Below are 24,999 nucleotides of genomic sequence, written 5' to 3' on the forward strand. Positions count from 1 at the left end.
ATATAATTACCTAGCGGGTACAGAATGGTACCACGGGGCTCCCTCAAATACACTAAAGTAATCCTCACACTTTAAAACAATTCGCTTCACTGGGAAAGAGGAAAAGAAAAAAGGGGGGGCCACAAACCCTGAGGTTATCTTTGAAAGATTACTCTCCCCTGACCAACAGAGGAATAAGACCCCCCGACCTCGTGGCGGTGAAGTGTGGAATGGCCCTGGGAATCGAGTTCTATCACATGACCCCAGGGAAAGTTTGGGTCTCTCATCCGATAGCATCCCATGGCTAGTTGTTGGATGTCTAGTACGGGCAAATGTCTGGAAAACACAAAAAGGAAGAAGCAGACTCCTGTCCTCGAAGAGAGTACAACATAAGAGCAGAGTCAGATATGTTAGAAGGAAACACATGATGCCTTTCTATGATACGTTAACTGTCATTTCTATAATGATCTAAAACACTTTACATTTATTCTCTGGAGAGGCTTCGAGCCTCACAAAGCTCTGTGCGGTGGGCATTGTCCTTGTTATTAGCCACCCCTGCTCTCACCAGCCAACCACAAATGCCCTTTGAGGCTCCAAGCGGTTAGGTGACCTACTTAAAACGACAGCCAATGAGCAGTACAGTCAAAACCTGAACCCCAAGCTTTTTCCTGTTACAGATACAGATTTGTTGTCCTCGTTTGCCTTGAAAACTTGTCTTTTTATCTTTAATGCGCTACAAGACTACTTACTCATCTGTCGCACTGCTGACTCTCCTTCCTGGTACTTTTATGGTGAGTCCGTCCTCAGTGAGGACCGTTGAGGGAACACCTCACTTGCCCAGTGTGAGGGGAGAGTCCCTACTGAGCAGTTTTATGAGTGCTTCTAATGGGCACTGCATCTCCCACGGCCGGTTTTATGTGAATTTCTCCACGTGGAGGGAAAAATGCAAGTTCTCCTTCAAAGTGACCGATTTAACTCAAAAAATATTTATTGTGCTTGTCACTCTCTCCGCAAGGTTCTGAGTGTAGAGAAATTCTTACAATGAGAATTGGGTGGGAAAGTGTCCGTCACAGAGAGTGAAACAACGGAAACATTTGCTGAATGTGAAACACTTCCCTTCCCCAATGCAGGAAGCAGCACATCCTGACTTGGGTCTGGGGCTCTGGGGAATCCCTTCCACTTTCTCTCTCTGGGATTTTATCCCACATTAAAGCTGCTTTTCACCATTATGAGAAGGAATGCTTACACAGTGTGTTCAAAGTGAATGCTGCTTCAAAATTATTTTTATTATTGTAAGTACACATAAACTATGAAATTCATTTGAGCAAGCTTTTAATTGCTCATTTTAGTTTGTCTATGATTCTAGGCAGATTCCATTAATCCTTCCTTCATAACAGTCCAGTTATAATCAGTCTCCTATTATGGCCAATGTCTCCGTTGATATTATCAAGCTAACTCTAAAATTATACTTAGAAAGGAGTTCTAAGACAACTGTTCATTATTATGTGCCATCCAAAGTGACATTTTAAAAGCTACATGAACAGGGGCGCCTGGGTGGCACAGCGGTTAAGCGTCTGCCTTCGGCTCAGGGCGTGATCCCGGCGTTATGGGATCGAGCCCCACATCAGGCTCCTCCGCTATGAGCCTGCTTCTTCCTCTCCCACTCCCCCTGCTTGTGTTCCTTCTCTCACTGGCTGTTTCTATCTCTGTCGAATAAATAAATAAAATCTTTAAAAAAAAAAAAAAAGCTACATGAACAAATCACTGTCACCCTCTTGGAGATTTTACAAATATAAAGAGCTGATAACGAAACACTAACATTTATAGCACACTTGTCCCAGGAATACATAAATAAATATTTGGCTGTATTTATTGGTTTGCAAAGTAGCCTTTCAGAGTTCATTATCAAGATTTCTCTTCAACAGATTGTCCATCAAAACAAAAATTGAAACTACTCTTTCCCTGTAAATCCCTCAATATGTAAAAGAAGAAAAACAACGAAGAAATTTTTTGAAAGACTTTTCAGTGGACATATTTATATGTGAAAGTTTCACACTGAATAAAGTTTTAACATGACTTATTTTAAGACCCAAAAATAATTTCATGCCCTTAGGTCACATAATAAAAAATATACATTTATTTCTTACCTCTGAACTTCTTGGGAGGGTTGGCAAGGTCTCCTGCCTCCGGGTGCACCACACATCTATCATCCACTAACCTGGAAGACAAAGCATGTGGGCATTGATAACCTCGTCATGTTCATCAAGCACAGACCGCATGTGGCTACTGTCTAAATATTTACGAAGAGTATGAATGCCATTTTTCACTAAGAAATATTTTAACAATCATAAATTTGTAAAAAGATTTTGTTATAAATCCTTTTGTTATAAAGATACTAATTATAGCAAGTTTTATGAAATTGAAAATTTTTGTTAAGTGGAAGGAAACTGGTTAGGTAAATCATGATACAGACAAATGATGGGGCACTGTAAAGCTATTTAAAAGTCTATTTTTAGGGGCACCTGGGTGGCTCAATCGTTACGCATCTGCCTTTGGGTCAGGTCATGATCCCAAGGTCCTGGGATGGAGCTCAGCATCGAGCCCAGCGAGGGGCTCCCTACCCAGCAGCAAGCCTGTTTATCCGTCTCCCACTCCCCCTGCTTGTGTTCCCTCTCTCTCTGTCTCTCTCTCTGTCAAATAAATAAAATCTCTTTTTAAAAAAAAGTCTATTTTTAAAATGTACTGGCCTGTAAAATATTTATAATATGTTATTAAAATAAGTGGTAACAAACCAACAAGGTATCATATATATTTAAACACACACAGCCTCTACATACACATGTAAGGAATGGAACACAGACACCAAAATGACCAAAATATTAACAGTGGTCAGATTACATAGTTTTGATTTTCCTTTATTTTTTTCCTGTGTGTGTGTTTGGCGGGGTTGTTTGTTTGTTTGTTTGTTTATTAACAAGAAATGTGGGAGCTCAGGAGATCAGGCTCACAGAAAGACCATAAGGTGGGTGGTAATGAGCTCTCATTGTGCATTCAAACCCTGGGTCCGCCGCTTAGTAGCTTAGTAGCTTAGTAGCAAGGTGACTTTGGGCCTCCTTCTTTACACCTGTAGAATAAAGATACCCACCTCATAGCTTTGCTAGGACAATTAAATGACTTAATATCTCTAAAGAACCTAGTGCAGTTTCTGGCACATAGTAAGCCTTAAAATAAGTGTTTAATAGATAAATAAAAATCAAGGACCTTGCCTACCTTATTCCTTACCATACAGTCTGCTTCTGGAAGAATGCCTGACACATACTAGGTACTCAATGAATATCAATCAAATGAATAAATTACCTTTATAGTTACAAAAACATACTTAATTCCTATTAAAATATTCATCAGAAGCCAATTTCTAAGACAATACCAAGAGAGAAGTTGAATGAATATCTGACCTGAGAGCCAGGAGTCATGAACCTCCTGTTCAAAGAGAATTATCTAACTACCAAAGCTTATTTACTAACATTCATTTTCTCCATTGACTAAGTGGTAGGAATAACTGGATATTGTGAGAATGCATGTGAATTAGTTCGAAATTTGCGAATTCATTTGAAAGGAGGAGCCCAAGTTGCAACAAACAAAAAAAAGAAACAAACAAAAACCCATATAACCAGATCACTAGTATGCATCAACTCCAGCACAGTAAAGCCCAATTTGTGATCAAATGTCCCCTTGAATTAGGAAGACTAACGAAATCAAAATGAAACTTTTGCTTCCTGATTTATCTGGTTACCAAAAGCAGACACTTCCTAAATCACCAAATTTCTCTACGGCGTCCAATTTCCACAACACAAAATGCTAACTTGGTCGAGCAATATGGTTCTTTCTTTGATTTTCTTTTTCATATATACTTCATTCACACTGGTTTACCAACATGCGGTTTTACAAGAGTTGCCAAGCATGCAAGATATTCCTTTTACAAGTCTTTAAAACTGTTTTTCTTAGAAACAGGAAGTCACATTGAGTCAAAAGAAAGTAAACCCAAACTTCCACAATATCCAACTTCAGCCTATAACACTGAATGCGAAAGGCTCAAAGAGTCCTGAGAATGTCACAACATAATATTTAATTTTTTTAATGTTATGAATTAAAAGTCAGCTTTTCTAATTACTTAAGACATGCTAAGAATTCAAAATATAACGATCAAAACAACCATCATCTTTTTTAGAGCACAAAACTATTATATGAAAAGCAGCACTGACATTCTACTCATTCTTTGTGCCTACCCATTCCCCCAGAAATACAGGCTCCCACTATCATGCCCACTAAGAGTCCCCACCTGCATGGATTAATCATCAAGAGGAATGGGAAAAACTGAAGCTATAAATCACATCACAGTTCATTTATGTAAACATTTATGCCTGTTCTCAATTACATGAAAGCCCAGATTAAAACATAATAACTAAGAATGACTTCAGTTCTAAGAATCAGTCCTATTCTTTATAGATAAACATCCGTGAAAATCACAAAATCATTTCATCATACAGACTTAAATAACTGCAAATGAGAATGGAAGAAAGGGAAGGACCAGATAGGAAGGGGGAAAAAAGTAAGGAGTAGGAGTCTGTTACAAAAACATAGACAATCGCTGATGCTAACTGTTAAATAGGATTTTAATGGTAATTATTGGCACAACTTTTTCATTACCCCCACAGCCTCTTCTTGAATACATCCAACGCAGAGTATTCATCATTTACCACTTTCTGATAGTATTAATATCAGAGAGGTGTTTTATATGGACGCGAAATAGCGCCCTATGTTTTCCATTACTATACTTATCACATTTCCATTAAACTACTTGCTTAATTGTCTGATCTTCCAATAAAATTGCAGCTTCATGAAGTCAGGAACTAAATCCATCTTGTTTACTATTATATCTTTGGCAATTTGGAGAATGAGTTATAATAGATACTAAATGTCTGTTACATGAATAAATGAGTCAGTAAATAAAATGAGCCTTGCTTCCCAAATACCTTTCCCTCGTTAGTCCCAGTTCCTTCTTCTGGAACTATGTAGACTAAGTTTCCTTTTTCCGGGATGAGTAAGACTATTTCTCTCCAATTCTTTCTCATATCGATATCAGGGAGCTCAACATCCTTTCATACACCCCAAGTGTCAACATCCCCCTTAAATACGATCCTAGATGATCCGCGTGAGTCCAGATAGGCCCTCCAACGAGTCCTCCATAGGGGACTCGCGCCTCCTCCTTTCTCATACAATGCTTACAGCTATGTGTCCTAGGGTCATGGTAGCTTCCTTAGCAGTCGGGCCCACTTCTGACTCTCACTAATCTTACAGCTAAACAACAATCCCAGGTCCTTTTCATGTGTCCTGCCATCACTCCAGGCGGGCTCTCTCACCTACCACTGGAGCAGTTAACTGTTATGACCTAAGGACAGGAATTTACAATTGAATAGGGATTAATACAAAGTTCAACCTTGGGCCAAAGGGCAGAAATTATCTAAAAAGCATTTATTCCATCCCTACTAGCTAGTTCATTTAAGAAACCCTACGATGACTACTGCCCATGTTAATCACTCATACACAGTATTTTCTAAACTTGGCTAATTGGCTGGACCATGAGGGGAGTTAAAATAATAATCATCACCATAATCCTAACAACAACAAGTTTCTCTGGTCCAGATCTACAGAATCAAAATTTCTGGGGATCAGGACCAAGAATCTATTTTTAAGTCTCTCCAGGGGTACCTGGGTGGCACAGTTGGTTAAGCATCAGACTCTTGGTTTTGGTCAGGTCGTGATCTCAGAGTCAGGAGATCGAGCCCCGAGTGGGGCTCCACGCTCCTTGAGAAGATTTACTCCAATCTTGAGACAATCTTGATTCCCTCTGCTCCTCCTGCTCTCGCTCTCTCGCTCTAAGATAAATAAATAAATCTTTTTAAAATCTCTCACCTTCCTTAAATGGATCAGGAGTAACTGTTCTACATTCCCATGTACTCGAGGCTATCCTCGATCAATAAAACCTACCCCACGCCATCATAATTTTTTTATACATAGGTCTCTAATGCTATAAATTATAAGTTCCAAGAGAGTCAGATCATTTCTGTTTTGCTCACCATAATATGCCCAACTTTAAGCATTAGGCCTCAAACATGGAAGGTGTTAAATAATTATTAATTGAGTGAATGACTTTTTGAATCACTGAATAAGTCAATAATGTTATTTTTAGTAGGCCATACAAACAGTAAAAATAACTGGAACCAACAAACAGTTGCCTAAAAGTAGATAGACGGAAGGGTAGGAAACATTTCCCATCCAGATGTGTTTCAGAAAATTATCAAAAATACCTAATCCTGAAAGAGGCCAAGATAGCCCATTCTAAATAACTATATCTCATATAGCCCCTTTCAATTCAATAAAAAAAATCTCAAAGACACAAAGTTGAGCTTAAAAAAAGGAAGTCCCAAACTAGTAAATGCCATATAATTTCACTTATATAGACGGCATAAATAAGCAACACTAAATAGCAGGTATTTTAGAAATATGCATGGAGTATGGAGTATAAACAAATGATTTTATAAAAACACACAGCTATCAGATTTTTTAAAAGATTTCCAAAAGAAAGCAAATTATCATTTGATCTCCAATCCCTTATTATTCTACCAATTGCAAAGAAAATGTCACATAGTAGGTAAAATATGTTAGTCATGTGAATAAAGGGAAATCTTACAAAAATGGAGTAGGGAGGATAAAAGAGGAGACTGGGAGAGGAAGCCATACCACACAAGGTCAATTACATGAAGAATTGTCCATTACAGACCCCAACAAATCAACCATCAACAGGAAGAATCATCAATTACAGGCCCCAACAAGGAAAGATGTACATACTGCATCTCCTGTAAGAAATCAACTACCCTTGAAACTCAGCCATTGAGAAACTATCATCACCCTGGACTCATACTTTTCTACAATGGACTTTCATTCAAAACAACCCTTCCCAACCTCTTCTCCTTCTCCATAAAACAATGGTCCTCTCCTTTGTTTGCTGGACTTTCCTATGGTTTCGTCACAGTTCGAATGACCCAAATTTCAATTCTCTGTTATCCCCAAATAAACCCAATTTTGCTGATAAAATAACTATTTTATTTTTAAAGTTAACAATCATATCTTTTTTCTTCTGAAATCACAAAAGAAACTATTTCCAGTTTGAATACTTAGTAAAATAAGTATATTATCTTCCTCATGTTTGCCTACCATGTGTATCTGATCCTTGTACCACTAAGTGATATAGTTCATTTCTAAGGAAATGACTCTGAAGCACATTTAAACAAAATGAATTTAGGGGGAAAGAGAAAGTGGGGAATCCACAATGGATATTATCAAAAACGTATACTAAGAAAGGGGGTTAGGATTGTGGCTAGGTTCATAAGCATGATGGAATTGCCCTCAAAGTACTTCCAGAACTTGACCACAAATAACTTTATCCCCAACTCCGGGTTCACTTTGCTGGCCATACAAATTTCTCTCTTAAATTCTGCAACCCTCTGGCATCTTACCTAAAAACTATCCCTCCTCCCCCACATGTCTCCACCACCTGCCATCCCACAGCCCCCACAACCCTGACACCTATTCACCTCCCTCTTTCACTTTCATTTAGAAGAAGCACTAGAACAGTAGGAGGGGAAAAAAAAACCAACTAAGTTTTAATCCTTTGTCTGCCACTATAAAACCAGCTGTGTCTACACTGGTCCTTTAATCTCTCTGTGCCTTATTTCTTAAATGGAGCAGTTGTAATCTCACAAGTTCCTTCTATTTTTGTATTTTTTTTTTCATTTCTCCTGTTTTGTAATCAGAGCTGGCTTGTGGTATCATTCATCAACAGCAAACTCTGACATCTATATTATTTTCAGTGTAGTGTGAATATTCAACTGTTTAGTATCAGTGTTTTTTTTTTGTTTGTTTGGTTTTTTTTTAAAGATTTTATTTATTTATTCAACAGAGAGAGACAGCCAGTGAGAGAGGGAACATAAGCAGGGGGAGTGGGAGAGGAAGAAGCAGGCTTATAGCGGAGGAGCCTGATGTGGGGCTCGATCCTGTAACGCCGGGATCACGCCCTGAGCCGAAGGCAGACGCTTAACCGCTGTGCCACCCAGGCGCCCCATAGTATCAGTGTTTTTAAGTTGATGTATTAATCATTCTAAGCAATGTACGAGTCTGTGATTTTATTCTGTTCACTCACCATTGTCTTAGAACACGGTGTCAAAAGATCCTAAGACCTTGCCCTTTAGTAATATGGACATTTTGTACTTATGGGACTCAAGTTGCCCAAGTAAGGAACCAACCTCAAGCCTATAGATTCTTGTTTGTATGCTTATTAATTTGTCTCATAATTCAGAGTAACTGAGCAGGAAATTCTTCAGATGTCCAATTTCATACCTTATAACTGATAGGTCCTGCGAACATATCCCTGCACAAAGCCATAAGTAATTCAAATTATGCAAAAAGGGAAATAACCATTGCCAAAACTTTCTGCCAAAAAGTGTTCTACTTTATAAATGCAAAACAGATGCAACATACCAAATTCACTCATAGCTATATTCCTATTTTGCCTGTCTATAATGACACGGAGAATTAATTTCACTTTTGTTTGCCATTTGAATGTGAGGATTTGGGCACCTGGGTGGCTCAGCGGTTCAGCAGCTGCCTTCAGATCAGGTCATGATCCCAGGGTCCTGGCATCAAGTCCCACATTGGGCTCCCTCTGCTCAGCGAGGAGTCTGCTTCCCCCTCTCACTCTGCCTGCTGCTCCCCCTGCTTGGGCTCTCTCTCTCTCTCTTTCAAATAAATAGATAAAATCTTAAAAACATAAATTTAAAAAAAAGCTTATGTTTAAAAAAATGTGTGGTTTCTAAAAATTAAACCAATAAAATCTAACAGTATCTTCTTTTATTTTTTTATCTTCTCCTTTTAGATGTCTTACCTCAATAACATTTTTTACTAACACAAATATTTTAAGCTTAAATATTAAAAGTATGCTTAATATTGAAGTATTTCAATCATACACAGGTTTTCTGCGGCTAATATTTCTAAAACTGATTCCTTCCAAAGTTAAAATTGTGCTTGCTCTTAGGTCTTTAAAATGTTTACAGTTATTTTTCCATGAAAGACCAAATCAATTTAAATCACATATAACTTACAGCATCAACACTAAATTTTGAAGTACTACTGCACGGAAACCCGTAAAAAGACTGGATGAATCCTTGTGTTTTAATTTTCTGATCACTGCTATCACTTAGCCTGAGTGACTTAAAGACCTTTTTAAAAGGGCGGTATCATGTGGACTCCAAAGGCAATGACGTCTTGCACATATTAACCTTTTTAGAAATCACTGCAAGAACCCATCATTTTGTGAAGCAATTATCTCCAGAGCATAGATGCTGATGAAACTGGGGAGGAGACAGGGTGATACTAAATTACATGTTGCCTTTCAAAGAGAAACGTGTATCTGACTGTGATTTCAGAGAGGATTTGTCTATTATTTTGAAAGCTAAAAGCCCGAACCCAGCCAAAGGAAGAAATCATGACTTTTTCTTCTTGGATCTTCCTTCTGCATCTAATAACTTCCTTTCCTTGATCCTCTCTCTCCCCTGACTCCTTGACCTCTTGGAATCCAGTGATATTTCAACTCAGTTTGTGCAGCATTTTCTCCTCATCTGCCTATTACTGTTTTCATAAAAGTCAAAGCATTTGCCAAATTCCTTCCTCAGGATAAGAATGAGCATCTAGGGGCGCCTGAGTGGCTCAGTCGTTAAGCGTCTGCCTTTGGCTCAGGGTGTGATCCCAGAGTTCTGGGATCGAGCCCCACATCGGGCTTTTCCGCTGGGAGCCTGCTTCTTTCTCTCCCACTCCCCCTGCTTGTGTTCCCTCTCTCGCTGGCTGTCTCTATCTCTGTCGAATAAATAAATAAAATCTTTAAAAAAAAAAAAAAAAGAATGAGCATCTATACCAGTTGAGATCAATTATTTAGTGATGCTGAGTTAACCTTGGCTACTATCAGTTCTCAATCATCTGCCAAGAGCTAGAAAATCACTGGCACTGGTAAAAGTGACTCACAAGGCAAAGTTCAGGTCCAGATGCTCACTCCTATAAGACTGACACTCCTTTCTGAATTTTTGCCACCAAAACCAATTTGGCACCAATTTGGAGGTGTTCTCAGGAAAAAAAGTCATAAAATGGAAAATTCACCCTACTGACACTCTTTTCTTCCAAGTATAGATACCTACCCCACCCCAGGTTTCTACTGCTTTTGGTCATTCACACCTTCATGTAGTTATTTTTTTACATTTCGTCCAGAGTTTATAGTTGTTATGCTGTAGATTAAATTGAAAAAATATGGGCTCAAATATTTTTAAAATCACTAATAAGACAAGGCAACAAACATGCATCAGCAAAAACAACAGACAGTGTAATTATCAACTGAAAAAAATATAAGGTAACTATTATGAATGTTTTAAGATGAAATGATATATTTTTTAAAAAAGAGCAAAGAGTAAAGGACAGCTAGATGGCTCAGTCGGTTAAGTGTCTGACTCGGTTTCCGCTCAAGTCATGATCTCATGGGTCGTGGGATGGACCTCCAGTCAGCTTCGTGCGCAGTCAGGAGTCTGCTTAAAGATTCTCCCCCTCTGCCCTTCCTCCAACTCACACTAGTGATTGCTCCCTCTTTCTCTCTAAAAATAAATAAATAAATCTTAAAAAAAAAAAAAAAAAAAAGAACTAAGAGTAAGAGCAACCAAAAATGGCCAGACAGATCTGATAAAGAATTCCTAGAAATGAAGCATACTTGTTGAAATAAGTAGGTGAGTTTAAAACAGTAAATTAGACACAGCTAACGAATAACCTATAAGATTGGAAGATAAATCTTAAGAATCACTCAAAATGAAACTGAGGGCAAGAAGGACAGAGAAACTATGAAAGAGGGGTTAAGCAATATAAAATGTAGGAGGCGCCTGGGTGGCTCAGTCAGTTAAGCGTCTGACTCTTGATTTCAGCTCAGGTCATGATCTCAGTGTCCTGGGATCGAGCCGTGAATCTGGCTCCTCACTCAGCAGGAAGTCTGCTTAAGGATTCTCTCTCTCCCTCTCTCTCTGCTCCTCCCTAACCCCCCTAAAATAAATATTTTTTTTAAAAAAGAAATATAAAAGGTAGGATGAGAAGCTTACCAAGCATATATAATGAGCATCCTGGAAAGAGAGGATATAGAGAATGAAAAAGACGCAATGTTCAAAGAGACAATGGCTGAGAATGTCCAGAGCTAATGAAAGATATGAATTCACAGGTACAGAAAACACAACCTATTAGGCCGCAAATATCTAAGAATCTACAACACAAGCCAGAAGATAGTGGAATCATTTCTTCAAATGCTGTGAGAAAATTATGCTGTCAAGTTAAAACTGTGTGTACCCAGCAAAGTTCACTTTTAAGAACAAGGGTAATTTCAAAGCATTTTTAGATAGACAAAAACTAAGAATTTACCACTTAGGGACTTTCACTAAAAAAGCTGTTGGGTTTATACTTCAGGTAAAAGGAAAATTATTTTAGTAGAAAAATACAAGTTATTAGAAGAAATAGGGAGGGAAAAAATGTTAACCATGTAAATTAAGCTAAACAAACATCATTGATATAAAAGAATAATAATGACTAACATGTGAGTTTAAAAAAACAACAGCACTGGGGCGCCTGGGTGGCTCAGTCATTAAGCATCTGCCTTTGGCTCAGGGCGTGATCCCAGAGTCCTAGGATCGAGCCCCACATCAGGCTCCCCCGCTGGGAGCCTGCTTCTTCATCTCCCGCTCCCCCTGCTTGTGTTCCCTCTCTCACTGGCTATCTCTCTGTCAAATAAATAAATAAAAATCTTTAAAAAATAAAATAAAAAACCCAGCACTAAAATATTGAACAACTGCATCTAAGCAGAAAGCAAGTGATCAGAATGAAATAGTCCCATGGTTCTGAATTATACACAAATGAGTTAAAATATTATTTACCTTTATACTTTCTTAAGTATGTATAGTATAATTTTTTTAAACTACTAAAACAACAGAAACAGAGCATATAAATACAGAAGGAATAGAAAGGGAAGAAAGGAATAAAAAGAAAAATAAGCAAAACTTCAATCTATCCAAAAAAATTTAAGAAAAAAAGGAAAAATCAGCGAAAAATTATGATTAATATAAGGCACAAAGTAAGAGGGTAGAAATAAGTCAACAATAATCATAATAAATATAAATTTTTATCTTATCATTTAAAAGAGAGATTCTCCCCACCCCCCAAAAAAGCAGATTTTCAGACAAAATATCCAACCATATCCTACATAATTATAAGAATCATCCTAGAACATAAGGATAGAAAAAGACATAACAGAGAAATATTAATCAAAAGAAAGCTATGGTCACAGTGATAATATCAAAAAAACAGACTTTAAGAAAAAAAAGCATTGGAGCACCTGGGCCTCAATCAGGTAAGCATCTGTCTTCAGCTCTGGTCATGATCCCCAGGTCCTGGGATGGAGCCTCATGTCAGTCTCCCTGTTCAGAGGGGAGCCCGCTTCTCCCTTCCCTCTGTCCCACCACCCCCACCTCATGTGCTCATGCTCTCTCTCTTTCTCTCTTGAATAGATAAAAGAAATCTTCAAAAAAGAAAAAAAGCATTTTTCAGGATAAATAGAGCCATTATAAATGAGAAGCACTTTAGTTTGCTAAGAAGATAAAACAAATCTAAATTTATATGTAATAGCCTCAAATTATATAAAACAAAACTTATAGAACTACAGGGAGCAATTAACAAAGACACTATCATAGTGAGAGATTTCAACACATTTCTCAATTACCGATAGGGCAAACAGACAAAAAGTGGTAAGACTGCATGCCTTGAAACCCATAAATAACAAGCCTGATCTAATGGGCATATATAAAACATGTAACTCCTCATGGAAATATATAAAATGCAGTAACAGGAGAAAGTATTTTCTTCTGAGCATATATGGAACATTAATATACCAGGTCCCTCAACTGTTTCCAGATTACTACATATGGTTTTCATATTTCTACTATATTTGTAAAATATAGCCTAAATTTACAGGTTTGTAAAAATATTATTCTCTTGGCTCATAATGCACTTATGTTTAGCTAAAAAACCCATACCCATCCATCCTTCAGAGGCTGAGAGTCTCTTCTATGGTCCCACCATATTTGATATGCATCCTTTCAAGCTGATATTTATTGCTATTACACTTCTAAGTTACATGTCTCTAATAAACAGTGAGCTCCTTGAGGACTGCAGGAGGAGTATATTTTTTTACATTTATTTATTTATTTATTTATTTATTTATTTATGTAATCTCTACACCCAACATGGGGCTCAAACTCATGACCCCAAGATCAAGAGCTGAATGTCTTCCAACTGAGCCAGCCAGGTGCCCCTTGCGGGAGTATATTTTTAATCTTTATATCCTCAGTATGTAGCACGGTGACTAGCATGTAGTCACTACACAAAAAATATTTGAATGAATGAATGGGTACTTCATTCATGAGTGAATTGAATGAATGAATGGCCCAGGAAGGTCAAGAAACCAAACTGCAAAAGACAAAATAGGCTGGTGATGATACAGCAGAAAGATCATAGGCAGGAAAGATGAAATAAATATGTGATAATGATACAACTAACTGTTCACCCTCAGCAAATCATTTAATTATACATTCTAGAAGTGGATGGCTAAAAGAGACCTCAACGAGTAAGCCAATCAGTAAGAGCTCCTAAGCAAAACAGAACATAAGTTAGCCAAAAATATTTCCTTCTTTGGAAATCTTCAGAGCACAATGCTATTGGTGGTTAAGTTTATAGCTGTTAAGGACATGCCTCTTCCCTGTTCCTTTAAGTATGCTATCTTCTCCAAAAGGAGATGAATATGAGAACCATCTACCACTTCCTGGCTAATCACAGATAAAACAGAAACATACCTAGGAAGAAATAGTTGGCAAGAGAAGTTCCCTGGCCAGAAAAACCTCTGGCAGCTATAGACCAATTTCCACAATTATGCTAGCATGAGAAACTGGATATTTCTTTCCCAGAAAGTTGGAGGGTATAACAATTGCCTTGTTAAAACTACAAGCAGATGACTCTTGTTTTGAGTCAGTAAGGACCTGGGACATTTCTAAGAACTACCAGGAAAGGGAAGAGCTCAAAGCTCTTAAAAATTAACCTCCCAGAGACATAGCTTCCAACGTTTAATTAACAGTGGGTAAATGTGAATAAACAGGAGTTAAAAAAAAAAAAAAAACAGATGTCATTTTAAAGTCACACTTACAATTGGTATGGATGGAATCAATGGGCATAAGACCCCCCTTTTAAGCCTTTTCTGTACAGGAAGAAAATAATCCCAGACTTATTTGTGTTGTTGGCAAGGGTCTAATTGTGGCTGAAATGATAGACATATCCTCTTCTGCAGTGTTTTAATTAAAAAGCAGAGACCTCTGTGGGATGGAGTAAATGAATCCTTACCTGAAAATAATAAAGCAATTCACATGACCTCTGAAAGCAGAGCAACTGAGGGTAAAATCAAAGGTAAACAAAAATAAGCAGAAAAATCTGACAGCTGAAGAAAGCTACGCATATACGTTTTGAATTATTTCCCTTGTTTCCAGGTTAGACAAAAAAAAAAATTTCCAATCTCTGCAGGCAGAAATAGTAGTACTCTTAAGTTAGATGTTTTATTTAATACTAGGTAATAAATTTATCTCTAAATGCAAAGATACTCTTAATCCTAATCCTAATTCTTCAGATAGTGATCATCATAACCACAAATAAAAGTTCCCAAAGACACATGCTGCCTTCTGCTAGAACAGGACAAAAATGGGATAGTAATAAATTTAACAATATACGTTTTCTTTTAAGGTTCTAATATCACAATTGTATCAATTGCATACTAAATATGTGATGTTGGAAAGTTATTTCTTTGGCCTAATTATAAAATTTTGATAATACTAGTATTAACTTTATAGAGTTGATTTGCAATTTAATCTGATAATGCAAAATACCTGGTACAAAGTTAACATTCACTAAAGGTTAGCCATCATCATCATGAACATTATCGATTATAAGTGCCTAGCACAAAGCACATACTCAGTAATTATTAACTATCGTAATATTCATTGTCATTACTATTTATTATTACCCTTAGTTGCTGAAAGAAGTTGACCAGTAAGGTAATCACTTCAGAAAAAGATTTATTTGAATCTCTTCATCAGGAAATTCATTCCACAAATATTTACTGAGCAGTTACTATGTGCAAGGCATTGTTCTAAGAGCAAACAAAACCAACACTCTTGCAGGGGGTAGCAGGGACTAGACAAACAATAAACAATAATAAATCCATAAATTTTATAGTGTGCTAAGGGATAAATGCAATAGAAAAAGAAGAAACATAAAACATGATAAAAGACTTAAAGGACATGAGGAAGATATCTGCATTCCAGGCAGAGGGAACAGCCAATGCACACCCTCAGTGGGAGCATGTTTGGCGTATTTAAGGGCCTGCAAGGAAGACATGGGGGCTGACAGCAGTGAGGAGAAGGTAAGCCATTGGAAAGGAGGTTAGAAAGGTCAAGGAATCAAAGGCCACATCCTATAGGCCTCCTAGGTCATAGTAAAGACTCTGGATTTTACTTCAAGTTAGACAGGAGCCACTGGAAGGAGCAGAGAAAGGTCAGCGTGATCTGGCTTATTTCTGAAAAGATCTCTCTGGTGGCTGAGCTGAGAGCAGACTGGTGGGACAGAGGAAAATAAGACTTTAGAGATTAGCACAGCAATCCAAGTGAGAAAAGTGAAGGTCCATAAATGTGTCCCACACAAACTATCAATACTCTAACTAGAAAGAACAGCAGGGAAATTCAAAAGAGATGTAAACAGCTACTCTCTCTTGAAGGGCTACCATATTGGTTTTATGGTGGAATTATACATACAATATAGTATCTACCATAAATAAGGTGCAGTTAAGTATTTCAAAGCCAAAAAACTAGGCAGTGTCTGGCACAGAGTAAACATAATAATTACTTACTTAATTCAGTAGATCCAAATTTATTCAACTTCTTGGTGGGAAATGCTATTCAAATATGAGATTTAATAGGAAAAATGACATAGACCCGCTGCTCATGAGGCACACCGACACACACTAATTACATTCACTCATCCTTTCATTAAACAAATATAACTGACCGCCTACTGTGTGTCACGTATCACACGAGATTCTAACCGAATCTCTTAACTAAGACTTCAAGAAAAAATAATAATAATAAAGGTGTGGAAATAATTCAAATATGTTCAAATTTAGTTACTGAACATGAAAAACAGCTCAGGGTGAGAATCTGAACATATTAAGGAACTAAGTTTCAAAAGTTAGCACTCCATCAAGGAACTAACAGTCTCCAGCTCAGCATGAGTCCACAATGAACCAAACAGAAGATTAAGAGCATTATGCATTTAAATATTAAGCCTTCTTAACTTAACCAAATATATCTTAAACATTTGAATGTACTTGAATCTTAAGTGTTATTCTCAAACCTTCATGATAATTATTTAAAAAATACTCCTTTTTATGGAAAAAATATATGGATTATTAGAAAGCCAATATCAAACAAAATACATCTTAAAGAATAATGGAAATTGCAGTCATTTGGAATCTTGGTCATTGATACTGTGTGTTTCCTCCTGTAACAAAGTACATAGAAAGTTATTTCAACAATACCTATACATTTCAAAGTACTTCCTTCCCCACCCAAAGTCAACCTGCACTGGTTCCACTTATGAGCCCTGCCAAGGACGGTATGCTCAGCCCATGCCAACGCCTTGCTGGAGACACCCCAGGGCAAGTGAAAAGCTAAAGCTAGACTTGATATCACATTTGGTAAATCCAAATCACTGCCTCTGCAGTCTGAAGAAAGCAGCTTCATGATAGGCTTCACAAGATTCCTATAATGCTCCCCTACTTTTCCTCCGTTTGCACAAATGTTGGTATTTACTCTCTGAATTCTCAAAAATTCTGCAAGAAAGACACAAGTCCTTCCTTTGAGGACCTAAGTGCCTATGATGATAATATCCAGAAAACCAGTAGCTCAGTAAGGGACACTCAATGGACCCACTGACATTCTAAGACCACAATATCAACCTTAATTAAACTATCACATATGAAATGTGCCTTGGACATCTGTTATGTTTTACTCTGCCTCTTTTAGAAACTTCCATTTCCCACCTAATAACTCTTAAGATGGCATGGTTAAGAAACAATGGGATCCCTCCACCACCTAAGGGAGGGTCTGAGACCTGGGCGGGCCCCCTCTCTCTCTCTCATCACACCAGACACAGTGCTTGGTCCAGAGGAGACAGCATAACCCAAGCAGGGCCAAAGCCTCTACAGAAGTGGATATGAACAATGAAAGGAAAAGGGACGGTTCTATCTCCTTCTAAAATCAAGCATTATAAGGGAAAGTGTAGGCCTAGATCTGCCAGAAATCATTTTTCCCCACCATGAGTGGAAAAAGCCTGCCAGAGAGTAAGTCCTACAAGAAGGAAAGAAGTGAAAATAGAGGGGCGCCTGGGTGGCACAGCGGTTAAGCGTCTGCCTTCGGCTCAGGGCGTGATCCCGGCGTTATGGGATCGAGCCCCACATCAGGCTCCTCCGCTAGGAGCCTGCTTCTTCCTCTCCCACTCCCCCTGCTTGTGTTCCCTCTCTCGCTGGCTGTCTCTATCTCTGTCGAATAAATAAACAAAATCTTAAAAAAAAAAAAAAAGTGAAAAAAGAGAGACAAAATCCTAGTCTCCTCAACTGAACCCTTGGTCCCAACTGAACCTGAAGCCAGAACCTCCTCTTGGACTCCCCAGTAATGCAAACCGAAAAGCTCCTATTGTGCTTAAACTAACTGGGTTTCTATCCCTTGCAAAAGAAGTAAATGAAGGTCCTAGAGAGCACAGAACTGGTAACGTATAAGCAACCAGAAAATCCAGATTAGATTAACCACATACCAAATATGTCCAAAATAAAATCTGTCCATTCTGTCACTGATTCATTCAATAAGTATTCATTGATTATGAGCCAGGCACTGTCCTGGGCACCGAGGAAACAACAGAGTGCAATACAAACCAAACCCAAAGCTTCCCGGTGAATGCAGAGCTATTACTGCACATTAGCACAAGCACTCCCAAGCCTGGACCCAGCGGGTGATCTTCAGGCAGTCTGGAACACCATCCAACGCACGTAAACTCCTGTGTCTTTGTATACTCATTTGAAGTTGCAACATGAATTTCCTCAGTCTCAAAGTGACATATGATCCCCAGAAGATTAAGGAAAACTCAGAGCACAAGCATACCTTAGAACCGAGACATCTCAAAGTTTTAAACTCTCATCCCTTAACTTTAGCGCAGTTTTGTTCAGAGAAGACACGATTTATGGAACAGGCATGTCACAGAAATATCACTCCCTTTTACAATATGGGATGAGTCTAACTCTTTTAATTCTTTTCTTCTATGGAAACAAAACTAATAGCTAAGAGTTGGTTGCTTTCACCCCTAATAAGCTGGAGAGCATCTCACACATTAGCGCTTTAGAGGCTAAATAGAGGAGAGAACTTAGATCCTCTCCTGCAGATCACATACAGTCTTCCCTTCTCAGGGTGCTATTTGTGGCCAACATAGAGTTCAATGATTTTTTTAAAAACTAATGGAAGGGGCGCCTGGGTGGCACAGCGGTTAAGCGCCTGCCTTCAGCTCAGGGTGTGATCCCGGCGTTATGGGATCGAGCCCCACATCAGGCTCTTCAGCTATGAGCCTGCTTCTTCCTCTCCCACTCCCCCTGCTTGTGTTCCCTCTCTCGCTGGCTGTCTCTATCTCTGTCAATTAAATAAATAAAATCTTTAAAAAAAAATACAAAAATAAATAAATAAATAAAAATAAAAAACTAATGGAAAACAAAGAAATAAGTCTTCAAAAGCAGGATTTCCCCCTACCTTGAAGTTTTAAAGGGCCCAGCTTACAAACATCACTATCATCAATAGACAACTTTATTTTTTTTTCTTTAGCAACTGAATTTGAATTTGAAAGTTTCTTTATTATAATTGAATAGAACCAAAGAGCAATCAAGTTGCAAAATGCAAAATGTCAATAATTCTGGAAAGTTATAGGGGAAATTAACATTAGAGAAGCTTCTCTTAAAGTTATAAGCTTCATCTATAGAATTTTAAATCAGAGGAACATAATTTTACAAAGATAAGCTCAAGAAGGGTATCATCTTCTGCAGTCTGCCCATGATTTGAATGTTTGGGAGTATCTCAGTACCTACTTTCTAATTCCTTTTGAAACATATATATAGGCTATCTGTTGAACGCTTGTCTTTCCTGAACCCAAAAGGAAAGGCATCTCCTTTTCATCTGCAAAATGGTTTTCTACTAAACTGATATTGATCAGGTTTGTATCTGGTAAAAAAAAGAAAAAAAAAAGAAAAAAAACAGGAACCAGGGTCATGGTTTCCCTTACTCAAAAATGGTCTTCTGGAGATGTTTTAGCAGCAGTTGATTCATTATAACTATTTTCTCACAAAAACTTCCTCTAAAATGTGATTTGGTGGCTTTCATTTTGGCTTTTCCTACTCCGAGACTACCAAAAGTGATTCCTTTAAACCTCTTTCTCAACCTCCCGCCATTCCTGGGAGTGAAACTAAAAGACCGGGTAATCAAATGTTTTTTTTTTTATCCTGCCCAAATAATTCACTGATTCCTCTTTACCAGGTACACACTACCTTCACTCTTCAATAAAAGATGTCTCCCTAGGGATGGACAATCTCACCTGACATCTTGGTAAGATTTCCCAACCCCCTCCCACACAGTATGACTCTTGCCTCCTGGAAGAGGTCAGGGAAGAACGATGTCATACCAGCAGCCATTGTGCCCCTTGAATAAAACCAGCCATTGTCCTTCGGTAGCACGTGCTCTTATCTACCTATATCTGTTTTTCTCATTCTTTCTCTTTATGATGTCAAGCTTCAAACTTACCCAAAATAGTTTTTTAAACCGTCTTTTTTTTTTTTTAAGATTTATTTACTTATTTTAGAGAGAGAGAGCTAGAGCGTGCAGGGGGTAGGGGTAAAGGGCAAGGAAGAGAGAATCTTAAGTAGACTCCACCCTAAGCACAGAGGCCAAAGTGGGGCTTGATCTCACCCCCCCTGAGATTATGACCTGAGCCAAAATCGAGAGTCTGACGCTTAACTGACTGCACCACCCAGGCGCCCCTTAAACCATCTTTTTAAGCAACTGTGTTTAGGGTCCAATTATCTTGCCAAACTGATGGTGTCCAGCCAAACTCCTAATCAAGAAGGAAAAGATAAACCTCCACAGTCACCCTATCTTATGAGACATGCGATAAGGAACACGTGTAGATTTAGTAATACACTCACTCTCTCCCACAAACCAATACAGCTTTCAGCTTTTTCTTTGTAAAGTTCCTCTAGATCTACACGTTAAGTCATAATGCTGTGCACAATAACAAATTACATGGAAAAAAATACACCCATTAGGAGAGAAACAATTCTTCAACTGTGTGTTGTTTCTGGGTTGTACACTGAGGGCTTTGTCATGAGAGACCACATCCATGCAGGACGGTGGCATCTTCTGCCGGGATAAGGAGAAATTATCCTAAATCATAAAGAATAAAAAACCTTCATGGTCTCTCTTGGCCCTTTCTCTTCTCCTGTCAGAAGGAGGTCTGTGAAAGGCGCAAGATTCACTCTGAACTGAGACTGCATATTACCAAGAGAACCTCAGGGTCCTTTCTCCGTTTCCTCTCACAAAGCAATTTCACAGATAGTCCCTACAATAAATGGTCTCCAAAAATCCTTACAGCTTTGGGGTGCCTGGGTGGCTCGGTCGTTAAGCATCTGCTTTCAGATTGGGCCATGATCCCAGGGTCCAGGGATCGAGCCCCGCATCGAGCCCCACTTCTCCCTCTCCCACTCCCCCTGCTTGTGTTCCCTCTCTCGCTGTGTCTCTCTCTGCCAAATAAATAAAATCTTTTTTTAAAAAAATCCTTATACCTTTTTTCCCCCACGGTGTCCTGTTTTTCAATGTTAAGTGAGTGAAATGACATTCCTCTGGTTCCCTGCCTTATTCAATATTCTAAACCACTGAATTCGCTCTAAATGTAAGAAAGCCCTATCGCCACTTTCCCCATGTCCACCCTCTTTAATTCTCCCCTTTTCCAACGACAGCATCAAGGGATGCTCAGTCTTCCCTTCCTTTCACACACCAGTCAAAAGCCCCTTCCATGACTGGAGAAAATCTAAATTCCAAGAACTTGGCAGGGCTGGGGCTGTTACCAGGCCAGACTCATTAGCATTCCAAACAGGACCTGAAGAACTGCTAAGCAGCAAAGTTTTCTTTCAAGGGCTTGGAATTCAAAAACAGGAAAAGAAAGGATGTGATAGGAAATGTTTTATTTTCCCTCATTCAATGTTACATTTCCTTTAATTTATGGATATCTTGATTTACACACATACTTGTGTTGAGTATTTCACCCTTTAAACTTCCCTGAATGCTGGAGTTAGAAGAAACAGCTTGACCAGATGTTTTTTTCAACAATCAATAAACCCTAAATCCATATCTCATCTCCTCTCTCGTGTCTCGTTAAAAAAATAATAATAATAAAGAAAGTATACCTTAATGATACTCCAAATACCATGACAGGTCTGTTGAATTCTCAGATGATACTTGGAGTGTAGTTTTAAAACCCCTGCCCACGGGGAGCCTGGGTGGCTTAGATGGTTAAGCGTCTACCTTGTTCTCAGGTCATGATCTCCAGGTCTTGAGATCCAGCCCCATATCAGGCTCCCTGATCAGCAGGGAGTCTGCTTCTCCCTCTCCCTCTGCCTCTCCCCCTACTTGTGCTGTCTCTCTCTCTCTCTCAAATGAATAAATAAAATCTTAGGGGAAAAAAAAAAATGCTACCTGAAACAAGATATTTAATTTTACATATATATAAGTTTTGTAAATATATACACATATATAAATAATTTATTTTAGTTACATATAAATTGTATATATATATATGCATTAGATATATGCATAAAATTTATATATAACTAAATTTATATATAACTAAAATAAATTATTTCTCTCTTCCAAATACGTTCCTTCAACAATAAACACAAAATAAAATCAAGAAAATACTGGGTGATGTACCTAACTCAACATTTTCTTTTTATTTGCATCACTGCTACAACAGTGGGAAAACATTTTCTGGGAAACGTTTTACAGGGGAAACAGTTTCTGGCTTTTTTAATTATTGCAAATCTAGAAAAAGAAACCACTGATATTTAAATGTGTAATATGATTCAACTCATGCTAGTAAATAGGTGTAGATGAACTCCTTACAACTTTATCATTTAAAGAAAATATATATGAATTTTTAAAACATCTAGCATGTACCAGTATAGCTTTCCAAACATTCACACAGGTATAACATCATTCCATACCCCAAAGAACCACTGAGGAACAGAGGACACATATAATTAGTACTCCCAATTTAAAGATGGGGAACTGAATTCAGATATTAAATACTTCATCCAAGTTCTCAGAACCTCTTCAGGGTAGACTAGAAGTCAAACCTTAGCACTTAACCAGCTCTTTCCAAAATCCACATTGCCTTTAAAAGCTCATTATCAAACATCTATTTATTTAATGGTTTGATTTCAACCTTGAAACTAAATATGATCTCTAGATAATTATATCATAACTAACCAATTTCTTCAGGAGTTCAAAGTGGACCCAAGTTTTAAATATTAAAATAGGAGGGAAAAAAAATGAGTTGAAGACACTGCCTTTTAAGAGTTAGAAAAATTTACTGTGCCATTTCTGAAAAGGCTACACAAAGATCATATTTCAATATTACATATTAATTAGGAATCATAATTCATATCAAGCTCTGGCACAAAATACAGGGGGAGTTTTTAATTGAAAGTATTTTTACAACAAAATTTTCTAATTTTTGAGATCTAAACTAATGATTTTTAAATTTCAGAATCTGTATTTTAAATCCCACTATATTATACCCTGCTGTGTATACAGCTCCATCATAATAATTAATTCACCTATATCGTGTATACATAAGGTGCCACAATTACTCCATAAAGTGGAGTACTCATGTCTAAACAAAAGCTATCTACATTAAAATGAAATACATTCACAATAAAATTTACTGTAAGAAATAGAGATTCTCATGTATATACTTTTCATGGATGAGATTCATTTATCAAAGCATGTTTATTCATGTGCTTATGAATAATGTACTTATTTTGAAAAAGTCTGTTTCATAAACTCCCTCTTCTTTTTATTTTGTAGCAACATTACTGAGGTATTATTCAGGTACAATACACCACTGCCTTCCCTCTGACTTCTCACCGTGACCCCCACCCTTGATGTCCTCAGAGTCCTGTCCTTCAAGAGCTGATGCCGAAGAAGTCTAGACTGCACCAGACTTCACGCTTTACTGCAGCATGTAAAAGTATTCAGATAATTCTCCTTCTCACTAGGAAGTACACTCCACCTCGAACAGTGCTGGTATAAAAAGCCCAAACGTAGTACACTGGAAAGAGAACAGTCTCCTAGAAGCACAAAAGGTAATTAAAGATTTCACATTTGAAAACCTGACCGTAAGGACATAGGAAATATGGCTTTGTGGAGGCTAAGGGGTAATCCCATTTGGCTGCAGAAAGGCACTTTGCCTTTCTGGCGTCCACTGCCTTTCTCTGGCAACACAATCCTGACAGAATAATGGAGAAGGGCTCTTCTTCTCCCACTCAGGGCATGATGATGTCATCTCTGTAAGCAGAGCATCTCATTCCCTAGCCACAGTGTTTGGCTGAAGATGGGACCATTATTCCAGTCAAGCAACAGTGATGACGGCTGGGGTCTGAGGAAGTGAGGCACTCTTTTCAGCTCTGGGTGTGAAAGGATAGGGTACTGCAAGGCAGAAGCTGCCAACAGCCATGCCACCACCATAGGCGGGGGCTTGCCTGAGGATGGAACTAACATTCACGATAAAACAGAATCAAGGATAGAGTCTGTTCTCTTTGCTGACAATTGTTCTAGATGGGTCTTCTGTGTCTTGCAACCAAAAAAACACCCTGATTCATAATGGGTCTTCCAATTCACTAGTTCTGTCATTAACAAGGAAAGTGACATGTTTGGAGCTCTCATCCATTACTCCAGGAGTAGAAATAGCAAACTGGTACAAACTGCAACATAAGGAATTTATGTTAGCTGCAAGGAAGCATCACAGAGAAACTTTCAAAAAAGAGTTTATAAAGAAGGGGTTTTTAAATGGTTTTCTTTAATGCTTTTATTTACTAGGATTCTTCAATAGTTTGTGCGCATATATATACTAAGATTCCAGTAACAGTAAAATCTCCTTTTATGGCATAACTAAAAGAAGGCTAGAGCCTGCATATTTTTGTTTATTAGATATATCCAAGAGGGAGGAGTAAGAACACTCTCCATGCCTTTCAGATCCCTATGATTTTGTCTAAAAAGCTTTAGTATTCCCAAGATAAGTAACCATCATCATTTGATTAGTCACTATTCAAAATTCAACAAGATTACCCTAAGCAAAATTTTTAATTTATAAACTGATTAATTATCCAAATTAGATAAATGTTTTTGCTAATCCCTCTACCAGTCACAGATGTTCATTAGGAGTTCTTGGCCAATAGGACACTAGACAAGGTACAGCAGCACCAGCTGTCCAGTGGAAAATTGTGCAAAACCTCTATCCTAATGGCTCCAGAGCAAACATTTGCTTTTGTTTCGATAAATAAAACAAAATTGTTTCCTTTTACCACTATGTTCTACCAGGGAAGAAATGTTAGCGACTAAAATAACAAGTTGTTTTTAAAATGTAACAAGACTT

General features: G+C 38.0%; 1 protein-coding gene across 1 annotated transcript in view; it reads right to left on the bottom strand.

Annotated features, from left to right (window-relative positions):
* Window positions 1–24,999, bottom strand: part of ITPR2 (inositol 1,4,5-trisphosphate receptor type 2) — a 474,341-nt gene that overhangs the window by 435,353 nt on the left and 13,989 nt on the right. Inside the window, exon 2 of the mRNA XM_040642268.1 lies at window positions 2,127–2,197. Coding sequence (XP_040498202.1) covers window positions 2,127–2,197 — 71 coding nt within the window. The remainder of the gene's footprint in view (window positions 1–2,126; window positions 2,198–24,999) is intronic.

Source organism: Ursus maritimus, unplaced genomic scaffold (genome assembly GCF_017311325.1).
Source record: "Ursus maritimus isolate PB19 unplaced genomic scaffold, ASM1731132v1 scaffold_26, whole genome shotgun sequence".
NCBI lineage: Eukaryota > Metazoa > Chordata > Mammalia > Carnivora > Ursidae > Ursus > Ursus maritimus.